This window comes from Quercus robur, chromosome 8 (assembly GCF_932294415.1).
Source record: "Quercus robur chromosome 8, dhQueRobu3.1, whole genome shotgun sequence".
NCBI classification, from domain to species: domain Eukaryota; kingdom Viridiplantae; phylum Streptophyta; class Magnoliopsida; order Fagales; family Fagaceae; genus Quercus; species Quercus robur.
The window spans coordinates 2,568,322-2,586,947 of NC_065541.1; the positions used below are offsets into that span (position 1 = coordinate 2,568,322).

Sequence of the window (18,626 nt, forward strand, 5' to 3'; positions counted from 1 at the left end):
TGCCGTTGCCGTTGCCATTCGCGACGACCGGTAAGGTTTTTCTGATTTTTTATTTTTTATTTATTTTTTTTTTCTTTCATTCCCTTAGGCTCAGGTCTCTCAAGGTATGCTCTTTCCCAACAACACCCTTGGATTCTATGGAAACAAAAATGATTTTATGGAAACAAAATTGGAGTTCAGGTTGAATTTTCAGAGACCAGGTTTTTGTTGTAATTTTTGCAAGAAAAGTTTAAAACTTTGTTTATCTAATAATCTAAAACATGATAATTTTAATTTCTGTGAAATATTGAAACTTTTAGTGCTTTTGGATGAAGCTTGTATAAGTTGCTGGTGAGATTTTAAAATATAAAAAGCTAGCGGTGAATTTTTTTTGGGAATCAATAGAAAATAAGAAATCGAAGTATACTTACTAGAGCTTTGCTAATGGGTTCTGGGCAAATCACCTAAGTTTGGATTTTAATCCTAGAGAAGCCTGAGACTTTCTCTTTAATAGTGTGCTAAAAAAAATTTACAAGCTTTTTAAATAAAATAAAATCTGTAAATAACTGAATATGGATGACTAATTTTAAATAATAAATATAAATAGTTACCTTTGGCTATTAACAGTTGTTAGAGAGTAGAGACTTGTAGTCAAACATGGATAAAAGTTGGATGACAATGGGTAAGACAATGGGTAAATCTTTAATACTAAAGTAGGATTCATTTTATAATTGTAGTCAAACATGGATAAAAGTTGGATGACAATGGGTAAGACACCCGATGGCAGATTAAGTCACCCATATATTGAAGGGGTGAATGCATTTATTAATTCTGCAAGAGCGGTTGTGGACTTGAGTGGTAATATTCCGTGTCTGTGTATTCACTGTGTGAATTGCTATCGACAATCTCCTCAAATTGTGCGTATCCATTTGCTTCATCGTGGAATTATGCAATCTTATATTAATTGGTATAATCATGGAGAACCTCGTGTATTGAACGAGAACATTCATGATAATGAAATGTCGGATGGTGATCATATGGATGGTATCGATGCCTTGGTAGATGACCGAATTAGAGGGGAACCAAGAAATGCAACCGAAGATGAGGAGGTGCGTCATTTTGACAAACTTGAGGAAGATGCAAAACGTGAGTTGTATCCGGGTTGCACTGATTATAGTATCTTGAAGTTTGTTATTGAGATGTTGAATGTAAAAGTAATGACCAACTTGAGTAATAAGGGACTTGATATGATGCTAGAATTGTTGACAAAGGTTTTACCGAAAGGTAACTTGGTTCCAAGGTCAACTTATGAAGCAAAGAAGATATTACGTGACTTGGGTATGTCATATGAGCATATAGATGCATGCAAAAATGATTGTGCATTATTTTGGAAGGAAAATGAAAATCTTGATAAATGTCCGGTGTGTGAGGTGCCTAGGTACAAAGATACACGTACCCAAGGTAAGAAGATTCCTCATAAAGTATTGCGTTACTTTCCGTTGACACCGAGATTGAGGAGATTGTACATGTCAAGCCAAAGAGCTAAGGACATGAGATGGTATATAGACAAACGTGTGGACGATGGGATAATGAGGCATCCGGCTGATAGTGAGGAGTGGAAGGAATTTGATTTGCAACATCCTGATTTTGCCCTCGAACCTCGCAATGTAAGGTTAGGGTTGGCTACAGATGGATTTAATCCTTTTGGGAATATGAACAATAATTATAGTATGTGGCCTGTCATACTTATCCCCTATAATTTACCACCTTGGTTGGTTATGAAGGAGCCATATTTTATGTTGTCCTTGCTTATTCCCGGTCCCCATCAACCGGGGAATGATATTGATATTTACTTGAAACCATTGGTTGATGAGTTGAAGGAGTTGTGGGAAGAAGGTGTAGAAACTTATGATGCTTATAGTAAAGAGCATTTTCAGATGCGTGCAACTTTGTTGTGGACAATACATGACTATCCTGGATTTGGTAACGTATCCGGGTGGAGGACAAAGGGTTATCATTCTTGTTACACTTGCAACGATCAACCATATTCAGAAGCTTTGGAAAGTAAAATTGGATTCATTAATCATCGAGCTTATTTACCTATGGAACATCGTTGGAGACATAGTCGGTTGCATAATGGTTTACCGGAGAAACGGAAGAGATCTTTAGAGTTACAAGTGGGAAAGATACAAGAGCAACTAGATAGAATGCCAAATATAATTTTAGGAAAACATCCAAGTAACAAGAAGAGACAACTCATTGGGGAGCCAAATTGGTCAAAGGTAAGTATTTTGTACAAGCTTCCATACTGGAAAAATAAGAAGCTTAAGCACAACATTGATGTCATGCATGTGGAGAAGAACATTAGTGAGAGTACTTATGGTACTTTGTTGGGCATTGAGGGGAAAAATAAGGACACTGATAAGGCACGGATAGACTTGCAAAATATGAACTTCAGGCACACGTTGCATTTGAAACAACGTCCTGATGGATCATATGATAAACCTCGGGCTTTCTTTTCATTAAGCCCCAATGAAAGAGATGGTTTTTATGACTTTTTGAAATCAGTCAAGTATCCGGATGGCTATGCAGCCAACATATCAAGGTCAGTGAATGCAAAAAATGGTAGATTATCTGGTTTGAAAAGCCACGACTGTCATGTGTTACTACAACGAATTCTTCCAATTGGGTTGCGAGGGTTTGCAGATAAAGACATTAGTATTGTATTGTTTGAGTTAGGCAATTTCTTCCAAGACTTATGCTCAAGGACCCTAAAGCGGAGTGAATTAGAGAAACTAGAAGAACGTATAGTTCTTATACTATGCAAGCTTGAGAGGTTCTTGCCTCCAGCATTCTTTGATGTTATGGTCCACCTTGCTGTTCACTTGCCTCGAGAAGCAATTCTAGGAGGCCCGGTACAATATCGGTGGATGTATCCAATTGAAAGGTAATTAGATCTTTTGATGCATTCATCAATTGCATATTTCCCACGTGGTATAAAATCACATTCTGTGCGTATTTTTTCCTCGTAGGTATCTTGGAAAATTGAAAAGATACGTTTCCAACCGAGCTCGACCAGAAGGTTCGATTGCAGAGGCTTACATTCTTAAAGAATGTATTAACAACTGGTCTTTGTATATTGATGGGATCGAAACTATTCATAATCGAAGAGAAAGAAATGAAGATTTTGGTGAATCTAGCGAAGGATTGATAGTTTTTTCACAGACTGCCCGACCTACAGGTGGTAGGCGAAATGATGGCGACTTCTCTCGTGCATTGCTTGATACTGCTCATTGGTACTTGTTGTACAATAGTCCTGAACTAGAGCCTTATTTAAAGTATGTGATTTCATATGCATATATTGTTTAATCAAGTTTTGAATATTATGTATAATGCTTAGCTGAAAATAAATCATCTTATTTTTAACAGCGAACACAAAAGCACATTGCATAATCCTACTAGAGAAGCCATAACTCAAATCCAACGACAAGAGTTTCCTAAGTGGTTTAGAGAACGTGTAAGACATTTGAAATTTAATCACGCACTAGTAAATTTAAACATTTAATTGTATTCGTCATTGCTTATTACTAATTAATATCACTTGTTGTATGTCATTATAGATGAATAGATTGAAAGTTAACGATTCATCAGAAACTACTAAACAGTTATGGTCATTAGCAAATGGTCCTAAACCGTATGTGGAGTACACAGTTTGTATGGTCAATGGTGTAAAGTTCCATACAAGAGACTTAGACAATCGTCGTGTAACCCAAAACAGTGGTGTATGTGCTGAAGGAGACCATGAGGGAGAAATGCACGACTTCTATGGTCATGTGTGCAAAATTTGGGAATTAGAGTATATGTTTCGCCATAAAGTTGTTTTGTTTCAGTGTGAATGGTACAATACTGGTACTAATGGTCGAAGGAGAACGATACGAATCGATGCACACTGCACAAGCATTGATGTTACAAGTCGATGGTATCAAAATGACCCTTTTATACTTCCTAGTCAAGCGAAACAGGTTTTCTACCTTCAAGATACGAAATTGCGTGACCCTTGGAAAATTGTGCAATACATCCAACATAGGGGAGTGTTTGATGTCCCAGAAGTCGGGGGCGGAGAATCCAATGATAATACAGAAGATAGTGACGCATTCCAACAAGAAGCAATTGTTGATGTTGTCCCTATCAATGTTGAAGACAATATTATTGAGTATTGTATGGGTGATGTTGAAACTGAGGTTGTTCCTGAAGGTGGAACTTCAAGAGATGCTAATGAAAATGAAGAGCATGACATACCTGATGTTGATCTTGATATGGATTATGATATGTAGAGTTATAACAATTATCTTAAATGTTATGTGCTTGTCTTAAAGTTTTATACTTGTTTTAAAGTTTTATGCTTGTCTACGTTGCAATTGTTATTGAGATATTTTGTGCTTATCTTAAACTTGATATGGATATTAATGTGGTCATTTGTTGTGTTGAGTTAGTAGCAATTGTGGTCAAATTTTGCACTTGTGAATTGGTTGATATGGATAATGATGTGAACTATAATGTTAAGTTAGTAGCAATTATACTTATCTTTCATGTCAATACATAGTTTCAAAAAATGCCCAAAAAGGCCAAATACACTCATAATATACCGAGGTATGAGATGGCAAGATTGGATAGAATGAGGCAAAATCAAGAGATAATTGATGCTTTGGGATTGAAGCACATCTCAACTTCTCTAAAGGATTCCGCTCAGTCCAATTGTGCAAAAAGGAAAAGAAGTAGAGCTAGTGTTGTGGTAGATGATGATTATGTACCACCTATTGGTGACGATGAGAATGATGTTGAGTCATCTAACTCTTTAATCCATAAGGTACAATAGATGTTCCATAGGATACAATAGATAATAACTTTGTCGTTCTATTATTTATAATGACTTTGTTGTTCCATTATATGTATGTTTGTTAGTTACAGATGGCACCAGGACGACTTACACGCTCACGAGGTGAGGCATCTATCCCGGTGGTCCAATCTACGGTTCAATCTACGGAAACACCTCTTGAAGCAAATCCTCCCGTCCAAAGTTCTTCTAGTGGAGAGGCTACCGACGCATTAACTAGCACGACTGGTAATTACATAAAACATACTTAATTACAACTGCACTTTGTCTTTACTATTGAAATTATACTTAATGTACATAGAATTTATTATTTTATAACATTGATAATTTTTAAATAGGATCTACTAGCAGAAATACCCGTGGAACAACACGTGGTGTAGCAGTACGGGCACTTGTTGAAAAAAGTGGTAAACTGCCAGTACGTATAGCTGCAGAGTATGATGCTCCTGTTGGGAAGAATGCGTGCAAGCTTGTCAATCAAATTGGTGTACAAGTACGAAGTAATTTGTCAAGTTATAACGTAAAAAATTGGAAAAGTGTTGATGCTGCTACTAAAGATGTGGTGCTTCAAAGTATCGAGGTAAATTTATATTGATAACGTCTAACTCGTCTTTGTTGTCACTAAGCATATTAAATTAATATAATAATAATTTTATAATACATATATACTTTAATTTACAGGATCAGTTTGAGCTAGAAGGTGATTCCAACTTAGTAACGAAAGCAATAAATACAAAATGTGGAAGATTATTGAGTAGCGGCTCTAACAAGTTGTATCAGACTTATAAAAAGCTCGTACAATATCATGGTGCTGACTATGCAAAAACCCATCCGCCAAATAATGCCACACTTGCGCAGTGGACTGGACTCATTGAAGGGAGATGGACCAATAAGGATTGGCTGGTAAATTATTTCTGCGTATATTATTATTATCTAATATTTACTATATTATGTTGTCAAATGATTAGATTAATACTTAGATGAAGTAAATGTATATTGTTTTAGTCATGATCTAATAAATATCTTGAATGTTCTTTATTAGGAAAAATCAAGAATTAACTCTGAAAATAGGAGCAAAACTTCAGGCAAACATAGATGCGGGACAAAGGCACTTGCTGTTAGGGTTGATGAGGAGGTGTGTTTTTTCATTTTCTTAAACCTTAAGTGTATTATATGTTGTGATTAATTAAGTATAAATAACTAATACTCGAATGTTACTTAATTAGACAAATAATAATGACGGTCAAGTTCCTGAATTGGCAAAAATCTACAAAGATGTTCATTTCAATCCAAATACAAATAGGTGGATACAGCCTGAGGATGAAGCGACATATGTATGTATATCATTCCATCCCTATTATTTCATCTTTATCATGTTTGTAAAGTTATAGCATATGTATTATTAATGTTGCGATTGCTTGTTTTTTTCTCTTTCAAATGGTAGGAAACTATTCTTAAAGTGCAAGAGGATCATTGTCAAGATCCTAATGCAATTCCCCTTACACAAGAGGAGATCTCAAATTTGGTTTTTAAGAAGAAATCCGGTATTGTAAAAGGACTTGGCATGAGACCTTCCTCTTCTCTAGTAACCACTGCCTCATCTAATTCCTCGGTGGAGTATATTCATCGGTTAGAAAGTGAGATAATTGAGCTCAAAGAGGCAAGAGCCAGGGACGAAGAGGAGCGAGCTAAGGAGCAAGAGGCACGAGCTAAGCAAGATGAGGTCCAAAACAATATTCTTAATTTTTTGAGGAGCAAGGGTTATGATGATGCTTTTACTTATGGAGGTGGTTCATCTTCAAGCTAAATCACTTATTGGTTAGTACTTTATCTTTAAATTAAAACACTTCATTTTTTATGTATCATTTGAAACTAATATTTGTCACGTGATAGGTTATTTAATCTTTAGTTTATGATACTGAAGATATAGAAGTGAATTTTCTGTTGGCACTATGTAGAATTATATTTGACTAAAGATTTATATTTAACTGAAGATTTATATTTGTGCAGATTTCTTATTGGTGGATTTAGGGGATTTCCTTTAGGCATTATTTGAAGACATATGAGGACATCTTCCGTTAGTTCTAAGTATATTGTGCCACATTTTTTGTATTGTTATAAAACATCTTAAGTTATTGTATGTGTTGCAAACAATTATTGTATGTGTTGCAAACACTTATTGTATGGAAGGAGTTTGAATTGGATACTTACTTTAATTTTAACTTGTAGAATGTATGGATCGATTTTTTATAAATGTGTTGTTAAAATAAATATGTTAATCAAATGTGAGGTTTTAATAATATAATGACAGGTTATAGGTTAATATCAACGCTATGAAAATAATAAAAATAGAAAATAAGTTTTAGTGACGAATTTTTTCGTCACAAATATGGCAACAAAAAATTGTTTTAGTGACGAAATATTTCGTCACTAAATGCAGCGGAATTTTGTAAGAAATGGTTTTAGTGACGAAAATTTTCGTCACTATATGTGTCTGAATTTTCTTAAAAATAGTTTTAGTGACGAATTTTTTCGTCACTAAATGTACCCGAAAATAGTTTTAGTGACGAAATATTTCGTCACTAAATATGATTTAATAAACTGAAATAGTTTTAGTGACGAAAATATTTCGTCACTAAATACTGTTTTTAGCGAGGAAAACATTTAGTGACGAAACGTTTTCGTTGCTAAAAGTTTTTTTTTTTAAAAACAAATCAGACTTTTAGTGACGAAAAATTTCGTCGCTAGGACTTTTAGCGACGGGGCTACAGCGACGAAACGAATTTCGTCACTAAAAGTCCAATTTCGTCACTAAAGGTTCTTAGTGACGAAAAACAGGACTTTTAGTGACGAATTTTTTCGTCACTAAAAATACATTTTCTTGTAGTGATTGAAGCGTTACATTGTGCTATTAGAAAGTGATTTTATTCATATTAGTTGCTTAGCAGATACAAGCGAAGGCCATCGAACTGATTCAAATGGTAGTTATTAATTAATTAGGTGTCTAGCTTGGTTACTTGGACAGCTGGAACATCCTTAATTAGTCAGAAGAGACAGGCTTAACTATGCAACTAGTAAATACTACTCCCTCTATCCCAGTTTGTTTGTCCTGTATTCTATTTTGTGATGTCTCAAAATATTATTCTGTTTCTAAAAGTAAAGTTATTAATTTACTAATGTTCCTATTATATCCCTACTTTATTTTCAAAACTATTTGAAAAGAAAACTAACAAATATTTAAAAAATCAATCTAATTGTGGCACCTTTTTAGTTGTCTCATTAAGAATAACTCTTTAAAATAAAACTAATAAATTTATTTAAGGGTAGTTTTGTAAACTTATACATTTTTATAAGGTAGACAAAACAATAAATGATGTTCTCTTAAAAAGTTTGATTTTTCAAACAGGACAAACAAATTGGGACAGAGGAAGTAACTCTGAAATCTTTAAACATAACGAAACTTAGGGGCCGTTTGGTATAGTAGTTTAAGCAACATTTTTTAGTTTTTAAACGACATTACACATATTTTCACACATTTTTTTATCTACACGTATTTAAAAAATATATATAAATAACATTATTATAACAATGTTACCAAACAACCCCTTACTTTTCATAATTGTGACAATGGGGACATTACAATGACGTTTTAAGGTGTATTAATCTAATTAAGAAGTCTTTTCACTTTTTTTTTTTTTTTTTTTTAATGAAGTTTCCTTAGTACTGTTTTTCTATATTTAAAAAAAGAACATTTTTTTCATGTTGGCAAAATTGTATATAAAATAAACTCTAGTTCAAAACCACCTTATAGAAATTTGATTTTATGGAACTATAATAAGGATTTTGATGCATATATGAATGATTGCAGGTCACTAATGCAGAGAATCCTTAACTGCCAAATCCTCCATACCTACATGCGACAGGGAAGCAAACTAGAGTACAGATGCCTAAGCCAATACGAAATGTACTCACCACCTTAGAGACCAACTAGTGCGATTGGACAAAACAGCTTCCATGATAAGTCAATAAAAAGGATTTTGGAGAAGGCAAATAACTGATTTTTTAAATATAAAATAAAATAAAATAAAATAATAATAAAAAACCCTTGGTTTGAGGGGAGCTTTTTGCAAAATAAAAAAATAGGTCTAACATCTCATTGTACCCTAAATTGGTTGAAATGACACGGGGATGAGATATTATCCCTTGTAGACATACGACTCATTTAAATAATATTTAATATGAGTGACAGTAGGTGAGTGTAATAAATACAAATGTAAGAAGAAATGAAATAGCTAGTGATCATCATATATATATGAAGAGCTGCTAGGCACCCCCAAGCTTGCGCTTCACGGGATTATGATTAGGTTGGCAATTAATATAGGTTGGATATAGTACACAGTTTGGGGAAGGTAGATGGGTCAGGTTCAGAGGTCGAGCGCAATTCTTACTAACTTATTCAACAAAAGCCCGTTCAAACAACATGCTTAACCTATCTAAAGGAAGGCATTATTGATTGAGGCTATTGGTTTAACTTGTTCATGTTTGATGGTTTGACCCATGGGTTGAGTGACTTTAGGCAATCTCTTTCAATTGAGACAAATTGTTTTGTTTTTGTTTTTGTTTTTTTTTCAAATAAGTTTTCAATTTCTTTTGGTTTTGAAAACACTTTTTATATTTACATGTTTCCAATAGTATATTTATTATTTAGAAAACAACTAAAACTTTTTTTTTTCCAATCTCAAGAATAAATTCTTTAGAAAAGTCTATATAAAAATCAAATCAAACGGTAATATATTTCAGGCATTGGCCAAAATAATAACCAAACAAGAACTATAATCTAACCCATCTCAAGGTAACACTCGAATCAACATAATGCATTGAACTTAAAAAAATAAAAAAATAAAAAAATAAAAGAAAAAGAAAAAGAAAAGAAAATTCTGATCTCATAGACGGAATTTGCAAGAATCAGAAAAAAATGTAGATCTCATGATGGAGCAGTAACTAGGAATATATAATTACGTACCATCTTGATAATATATTGTTTCGAAAAGCCAAAAAGCTAGGATTGATTTGGTACTAACCAATAAAAAGGATTTTGGAGAAGGCAAATAACTGATTTTTTAAATATAAAATAAAATAAAATAAAATAATAATAAAAAACCCTTGGTTTGAGGGGAGCTTTTTGCAAAATAAAAAAATAGGTCTAACATCTCATTGTACCCTAAATTGGTTGAAATGACACGGGGATGAGATATTATCTCTTGTAGACATACGACTCATTTAAATAATATTTAATATGAGTGACAGTAGGTGAGTGTAATAAATACGAATGTAAGAAGAAATGAAATAGCTAATGATCATCATATATATATATATATATGAAGTGCTGCTAGGCAGCCCCAAGCTGGCGCTTCACGGGATTATGATTAGGTTGGCAATTAATATAGGTTGGATATAGTACACAGTTTGGGGAAGGTAGATGGGTCAGGTTCAGAGGTCGAGCGCAATTCTTACTAACTTATTCAACAAAAGCCCGTTCAAACAACATGCTTAACCTATCTAAAGGAAGGCATTATTGATTGAGGCTATTGGTTTAACTTGTTCATGTTTGATGGTTTGACCCATGGGTTGAGTGACTTTAGGCAATCTCTTTCAATTGAGACAAATTGTTTTGTTTTTGTTTTTTTTTGTTTTTTTCAAATAAGTTTTCAATTTCTTTTGGTTTTGAAAACACTTTTTATATTTACATGTTTCCAATAGTATATTTTATTATTTAGAAAACAACTTAAAACTTTTTTTTTTTCCAATCTGAAGAATAAATTCTTTAGAAAAATATATATAAAAAACAAATCAAACGCGTAATATATTTTAGGTATTGGCCAAAATAATAACCAAACAAGAACTATAATCTAACCCATCTCAAGGTAACACTCGAATCAACATAATGCATTGAACTTAAAAAAATAATAATAAAAAAAAAAAGAAAAAGAAAAAGGAAAGAAAAGAAAAGAAAATTCTGATCTCATAAACGGAATTTGCAAGAATCAGAAAAAAATGTAGATCTCATGATGGAGCAGTAACTAGGAATATATAATTACGTACCATCTTGATAATATATTGTTTCGAAAAGCCAAAAAGCTAGGATTGATTTGGTACTAACCATCTGCTATTGCTGCAATCTGCATGGCCATTTGCACCCTCTGTTAGAAAATATATTCCATCATCCATAAGAAAAATGTTATCAAGAAGTGAGTGGCGACGCCATGTTGAGGAACACCCTGCCCTGAAAAAAAAAAAAAAAATTATATATAATAGTTAATTTTTTTTTTATTTGTTTACCTTAAAAAAAAATTAGGAACACCCTCAAGCAAAATCAGGAACACCCTCAAAATTTTTATGCCAAACAAATTTTGAACTAAAATCTAAATTAAAAAAAAAAAAAAATGTAAGAAAGAGAGTGTGAAAGAAAAAACTGAAGGTGACCTTTAATAATTCTTTGAGCTTGGGGTGGATTACACATGAAACTTCGACCTTCACAATGTTCACATATTTGCAGCACAAAGAGAATGGGTGGCAAAGAGACTGTGGTGCCTTGTAAGATAGAAGTATAAAACACAGAGATAGAGAATTTGAAAACTAAGGGCTCTATTCGGGTGAAACTGGTGGGATTAGGTGGGGGTAGGTGAAATATTAAATGGGCACCCAAGCAAATATTGACACGTTTTTTCTTTTCTGGCAAATAGTGTCCTTTAGGCAAAAATCTAACATCAGCTGACAGTTAAAAAAAGGAGTACCACTTGTTTTTTTTTTTTTTTTTTAAACACATTTTTAAAAAACACACCCAATTAATGGTATTTAAACCACATTGTTCATTTCTTTTTTTTTTTCTTTTTCTTTTTTCCTTCTGAGATTTTTTGGTTTACAAAATGTAAATTTGTTTTGGTTTTAAGAACTATTTTTTTTTTTTTTTTAGCACAAACTTCATGTTGGTCAGATCTTGAATTTTAGCCAGTATTTATCGAAACGTCCCGAAGTAGACTGAAATGACTCAAAATTTTTTCAAAGTAAAATAGGAACACCCGACAAAATTTCTAGAGTTGCCATTGTCAAGAACTTACCAACATTACGTTGAAAAGGTGACATAATTTTTAATGAAGCACATCTCTTCTTTCTAAACAAACCTAACCTCCCCAAGCATCAATGAAGTGGACCAAATGAACTGAAGCAGATAGAAGTGGACCGAAATGGACTAAAATGGACCGAAATGGACCAAAGTAGACTGAAATAATCATAATAGACCAAATTAGACTGAGTGGACTGAAGTGGACTGAATAGGCTGAATGGATTGAAGTGGACCGAAATGAGAAGCATAGACCAAATTAGACAAAATAGACTGAAGTAGACTAAATGGACTGAATGAACTAAAGTGGATTGAAATGGACTGAATGGACCTAATTAATAGACCAAACTGGATTGACATGAATCGAACCGGACCAACATAGACCAAAGTTTACCAAAATGGATTGAATAAACCGAAAAGCCAGGCTGATGTGGTTTTACAGGAATGTAGCAATATTAAATGCTACAATTTAGCTTTTAGATAATAATATAGGAAACGTAAAATAATTATTTTAACTCTAGATGTGTAAAATTACCATTTTTCCCTTTGGACATTTAAAATTAGAAAATTAGGACTCTTCCATTATTTTGAAATGGTGTTTGTATAATCTTCAAGCTTTTTATTGTTTTCAAATGTAGATTGGGCTGAAAGTGTTGATAATCTACCATACTCTGGTGGGTTTGTTATTTTTCTTGGCTACAATCTCATATTGTGGTCCTCCAAGAACCATTGGTGTCTTATTTCCCATTGTGCCTACACTTTGATGTGAAAATATTAGTGTCACTCACTAATCTTATTGCGAAGCATTAGGTGTTCATTTTGTAAGTGGTAACGTTACTCGTAAGGATCTTCAAGTGTGTTTGTTTCTATCAAACAACTTGTCAACATCATGATCAAAAGGTCTTTCCTCTTATCGTTTTGGGACAAAATTGGCTTCTGCCCTTTTCGGGCAAAATAAATAGCATTCTACCCTCTTTCACAAACTAATTAGGGAAATGCTCATCTTTTGAAACTCAACTTTCTCAAAATTGAGTTAAGTCTTATAGTGACGTTTTTAAGGATCTATAGTGACGTTTTTAAGGACCTATAGTGGCGTTTTTTAACTCAAGCTCCATGAAATCGAGTTATAGGTAAAAAAATTGCATGTAACTCGACTTCATGGAGATTCAGTTACAAAACGTCATTATAAGTCATTAAAACGTCACTATAGGCTCCTTAAAACCCCACTATAGGGCTCTAGAATTTTTTTTTTCTAAAGCTTGTTTTTGAGAAAGTCGAGTTTCAAAAGAGGGGCATTTCCCTAATTAGTTTAAAAAAGGGGGTAGAATGCTATTTATTTTGCCCAAAAAGGGCAGAGGCCAATTTTGTCCTATCGTTTTGTGTTTTTCCGTGACAAGTTGAAACTCTCATTGCATCACATGAACCTTCAACTTGAGGGGATGACGGGACGTATTAGATAATGTGCATTGAATTTGTATTTTTGAATCGTTGATTGTTAAAGATATTTCACTACAACAAAGTTGATTTTTTTCGAGGGTCAAAATGCTTGAAAAAAGTATTAAAAGCCCTAAAAAGATATTATTTTGAGGTTTTAACTGATCCTTAATGACCTTTGAAACAAATTCCCTCAAAATGGAAATTTTTACGGCCTTCGTGACCCTTGAAACCGAAATTTCAACATCCTACATGACCCTTGAAACAAATGTTTTATCTTTATCAAGGTTTGACAACCTTTGAAAAATTTAAAAGGGATAAAAGATCCATAACCTTTTTTTCAGGGTCTCCCAACCCTCAAAATAAGGTTTTTCTCTTTTTTTTAAAAAAAAAAAAAATGAAAACCCACAGCCATGCACATAGACTTTGAAGAACCACATATTAAAAAATCTATATTATACCAAAGCACAAATATCAAAACAAAATTCAATTAGCTTTCCAAGTTACTACATTTTTCATTCTTGAAGTTTATGTAGACATATTCATATTAACATAAAGGAATTTAGTATTTTAACTAAAAAAACAAAAGGAAGAAGAAGAAGAGAAATGAATCAGTACAAGAACCATGCATGATCAAAATTCTAATTTTAATATTATTCTATTTCAATGCAAAACAACCTAACGTACTAATGTTTAAAGGGTCTCAAATAAAGGATTTTGCCTTCTTGTGGTACTTCTCAAAGAATGATGCATAGCCACCAACTTTCCCTTGCATTAAGAACTGCAAGGAAATAGACAAACCAATTAATCATGCACTTGTTAAATGGTTGAGGTGTTTGATTGAAAAATTGTCATACAATGAAGTCCATATGAAGAAATGAATCTTGATCTCCTATGAAGAAATTACAAGTCACTTTCTTAAGGAAAAAACACATACGGAGATGAAAGAAAATCCAAACTAACAGACATATTATGCAACAATAAACAAACTATAAAACCGAGGATAATTAAACTGCAAGAGCATTGTAGGAAGTTCCTTGAGAAATACCTCCAGCAACTGAAACATGGACTTCATATCAACAAGACTCTATATGGTCTCACGATAAACACTGCCAAGATAATTCAGTGGAAAAGATAATTGGAAGAGAAGTCCATTCACCATGACCTGCACCATGATATTAATCCATCCACCATGGTCACCACCAGCTACTTCAATTCGAGCTCTTTCATCATCTCTACCTGGACTATGATCTTCTGTTAGTTCAGTAGCTGAAAGACTGGCTGTCAAGTCACCTGTCATTTTCATGTAAACATACAAATATTCAATTATTAGGTTAAAATAAGGTGAAGTTTTATACTCCTTTACTTGATGTACAACTAATGCTTAGGAAAGTCCTATTTCAGGTAAAAGCATTAAGAGAAAGGAATTCTTTATCATCTTAGCACATATCTAGAGACACAACTAATTTCAACTCAAATCAGCTAAACCTTTATTCCCATTAATTAGGATCAATTATCTTCTGGATGCAACTGGTTAAAGAGTCAATAATCAATATCACTAAATAACCAAAAAAAAGGGAGATATCTGAGAACCAGTACCCTGACCAGACTGGATTTTCTTTGTGCATAAAAGGGCCTTTGAGTCACCAACATTGGCAATTAAAATCTTCTCGTCAAGAGTTTAAGCCATCTCATAGTTTACCCAATATTGTAAGGCAAAGAGTGTCAATGATCACCTCAAATGCTACTGCTTGTTTGACTTGTCTTAGGTTACTAGCACTTCCTCAAAAGGGTACAGGTATAGAAGATGCTGTTAACAATATAAACGCATTTTGATATATGCAGGACACAAATAACACAGGATGCCTATAATCTTATCCTATTATGGCCATGCCAAAGCAATATAGTATATATATATTCACTCAAAGTAAATTACATCTTATATGGATAGAAAATAAAACCATAATGAGATAAAATACGCAAAATAGAATAAAGATGTAGTTTAACAAGGTATAGATATCTCATTGATTAAGGTTTATTTGAGCTGGGATTAAGTGATTAACCTTGGACATGACACAAACAACTTGAAAAGGTTGAATGATGCAGGGTACTACTTTTATGGGGAAAATGCCGTTGACAAAGATCGATTTAAAATTGAAATACTTGTGAAGACAGAGCAAAAAAAAAAAAAAAATACAGCTGTGAATGCATGTATGCAAGCAAGCTCATGAATTTACTACCAACATCACTAGATGCATACACTATGCAAAAAAAGAAATGAAGATAATTGATCTCATTGTTTTCTAATGGATGCTATGCAATTTGTAACTTTTCTAATAGTAGCTGGAGTGGATTGTACATGGTACAAAGGTATCCCACTTGCTTACAAATAGCTATAAAATTGTTATTATACATAGAAGTTACCTCTAATGGTGATTGTTTATTGCTGCAAAAGCAGATTGGACTACTTATTAAATTGATATCATTGCATGCTCAGGTGGCTTCTAACTGTAAAGAATGGCTCTGCTTGTCTTTGTATGCCTAGTTTGAATACTGAAGCGCATATGCTTGGTCGTTGTACTAATCATGTAATTTCCTTTATAACTTTGCTCTTGTTACGTATTTTTGCTTTGATTTTTGTCTTTATACCGTGTGTAATTAACTTCATAGCATATATGCAGTATGATCTCACTATTTCACAACATAGAACAGAACAATCGTGGCCCTGTATACTCATTGCCCATTTCACAATTAAAATATTTGGATTCTCCATCAGTGTCTTTCACAATTTAAATATAAAAAATTGGATGACAGGTATTGCAGAGGATTTTATGATGTTTTCCTTTTGTGTGCACCACAAATGGTTTGCCTCAAAGGCTGCATTGCCAAGCAATCTTTAACATGTGATGTAAAGATTGCCTTAGCTGAAACTCATTCCTATCTGCTGATAGGTAACTCAAGAAGCCTTGAAGTACTTTTTTGCTAAACCACAAGAAGTTACAGAACTTCTTTCTATTTTTGTTAATTATGGTTGTAATTAACAAAAAAAACCACAATCGCGATCGCGATCGCACGAGATTTTGCTGTATTTGTTTATACGATTTAACATTTCATAAATGTCCTACGTTTTTTAAAGCACTACCTATAAGTACTTATACCGCTGTGATTGCGATTGCAATCGCAATCAATCTCCTAGATTTAAACAAAGTTTGGGATCTAATTAAATAATTATTTCAATTTCGTACTTAATTAAAAAAAAATGGAGCAGAAGTTATAGGTAATCATCCAAAAGCGCGGGAAATTCCTGAAAATCAAATCGATAAACAAACACAACAAAATCTTCCAAAAATCAAAGAAAATGAAGCTTGAAGGAGCAAATTAAATAATTACTTCAGAATAGAGCACAAATTCAACCTTACAAATCAACAATCAATAGGTACAGAGAATTTTCCAATTTCAAAATCAACAATCAACAATCAACAATCAACAATGAACATTTCATAAGAAAGAGTAGAACCTATAATCAAACTATTGGAATCAGCGGTGTTGGAGTTGAGATGAGAGGAGACCACCGATTTTTGAGTTTTTTGAGAAATGTGCGAAAGGAAAATCAAAGAAATGCGGTGAAAATCGACGAGAAAGTGAGAGAAAAAAAAATAAACGCAAAAATTCAAAGAAGAAATTAGGGTTTGTGATTAGGCAATACCAATTCTTATCAATGCGATTGAAAGACGAAGAAAACACACCGTGACCGAGAGAGACGAAGTCACAAAGAGAACACCGAGCTTAGATTGAGAGAGACAAAGAGACACAGACGAAGAAATCACAAACTTGAGCTTGAATGCTATGTAATTTCCATGATTGCCGAGCTTAGTTTTTTAGCTTCAGGCTATCGTATAGCATATTCTTTTGTTTTTTTAAATATTTTTTTTAATTATTTTTCAAGAGTTGAAAATTTTTTAGGGTATTTTTATTAGGGGTTGTGAATTTAAGAGGATTTACATTTTAGTGACAAAATTAACCAATTTTTATATATTTATTTCAAGGGTTGTGTTAATTATTTTTCAAGGATTGTGTTTATTATTTTGAAGGTCCTTAATAAATCTAGTAATAGTCATATTTTAGTGTTTATTTGGACAAATTTTAGTAACCCTTGAAAAAAAAAGAGTCGAATCAGGTCATGTTGTTTGTAGTATTAGTGGGTTTATAATATAACTTCGTATTATTTTATGTATTGGTATAGAAGGCCCAATTATGTAATAAGCCATATACACGTAATCCTATGGCATCTGAACTCAGTAGAGTTATATATACTCTACTAAGTTTAATAGTGTTCATTGTACAATACACTGATAATATCAAAGAAGTAGTTGTCAAAGACTCTCTCCATGGAGGTCGACGGTCAGACGAACTATGTATGTATTCTTTCTCTTTTATACGTCTGCTCACTATAATTTTCTATTTCTCTTTTAATTTCAACAGATTTGCTGTATAATTATCATGGACTTTCTCTTATACCTAAGACTGTATGTGAGTGTGGCATTGCCGATCAGTTGCAGCCAAATTAAAGGAACTCATTGTGAATGATCAAAATTTTATTTGAACGCTGATGGACCTGTTTAGAATCTGTAAAAACTTTGAGAATATTAATTATCTTCACTCCAGTCTTCCAGAGGTCCCTCCTGTCTAACACCATCTTAATTTTTTACTTGAGCCCGTTGTTTTTTCTTTGTTAAAGGATGAAAGTACCTTTATTCAGGAATTGTTTGCTAGGTTGAGATCTTTCACATCAGAGAGTTTGAAACTTTATTCTTGGACTTGCTCTTTTGGCTTTGAAAGACCTGGAATGTTATGGTTTTGAGTCTAGACCTAAGCTTGAAGCTGAGTGTGATGAGTGGTTAATAATTCTCCATGTCATGCATGATTTTTTTTTAATACACAATATGCAGACACGATCTTGACCAGGAAGATCTGAAAGTGAACCTCTTCAACGAATATGTGAATACTTGATAATTGGAGATACTTTCTCAAATGGCCAATCAGCACCTTAATCTGAAAGCACTGTAGTTCAAAAAGTTTATACACTTTTAGAGGATGATTGAGGAATTCAGATGAACGGTTAAGATTGTAGGACTTGGTAGGTGAGATTCAAGAGTATAGCTAAGGATGACTAGTAGTTTTTGTGAAACTTTATAGTAA

General features: G+C 33.2%; 1 protein-coding gene and 1 long non-coding RNA gene across 3 annotated transcripts; one reads left to right on the forward strand and one right to left on the reverse strand.

Moving 5' to 3' along the window:
• Positions 1-859: 859 nt before the first annotated feature.
• On the forward strand, positions 860-7,095 carry LOC126694186 (uncharacterized). Of its 2 annotated transcripts, none has more exons than XM_050390264.1 (10): positions 860-2,926; positions 3,012-3,317; positions 3,409-3,496; positions 4,942-5,101; positions 5,212-5,453; positions 5,555-5,776; positions 5,916-6,008; positions 6,100-6,207; positions 6,318-6,691; positions 6,884-7,095. In XM_050390264.1, exons 1-9 carry the CDS (start codon positions 927-929, stop codon positions 6,678-6,680), a joined length of 3,582 nt encoding a protein of 1,193 aa, XP_050246221.1. In that variant the 5' UTR covers positions 860-926; the 3' UTR covers positions 6,681-6,691; positions 6,884-7,095. The 2 variants fall into 2 exon arrangements, with proteins under 2 accessions (XP_050246221.1, XP_050246222.1); XM_050390265.1 differs by having other exon boundaries at positions 4,948-5,101.
• A 7,008-nt stretch (positions 7,096-14,103) lies between these two features.
• LOC126697928 (uncharacterized) lies at positions 14,104-15,561 on the reverse strand. Its single transcript, XR_007646308.1, has 3 exons — positions 15,027-15,561; positions 14,476-14,720; positions 14,104-14,208 (listed from the first exon to the last, which is right to left on the reverse strand). It is a non-coding gene; the product is annotated as an uncharacterized LOC126697928 (long non-coding RNA).
• Positions 15,562-18,626: the final 3,065 nt, after the last annotated feature.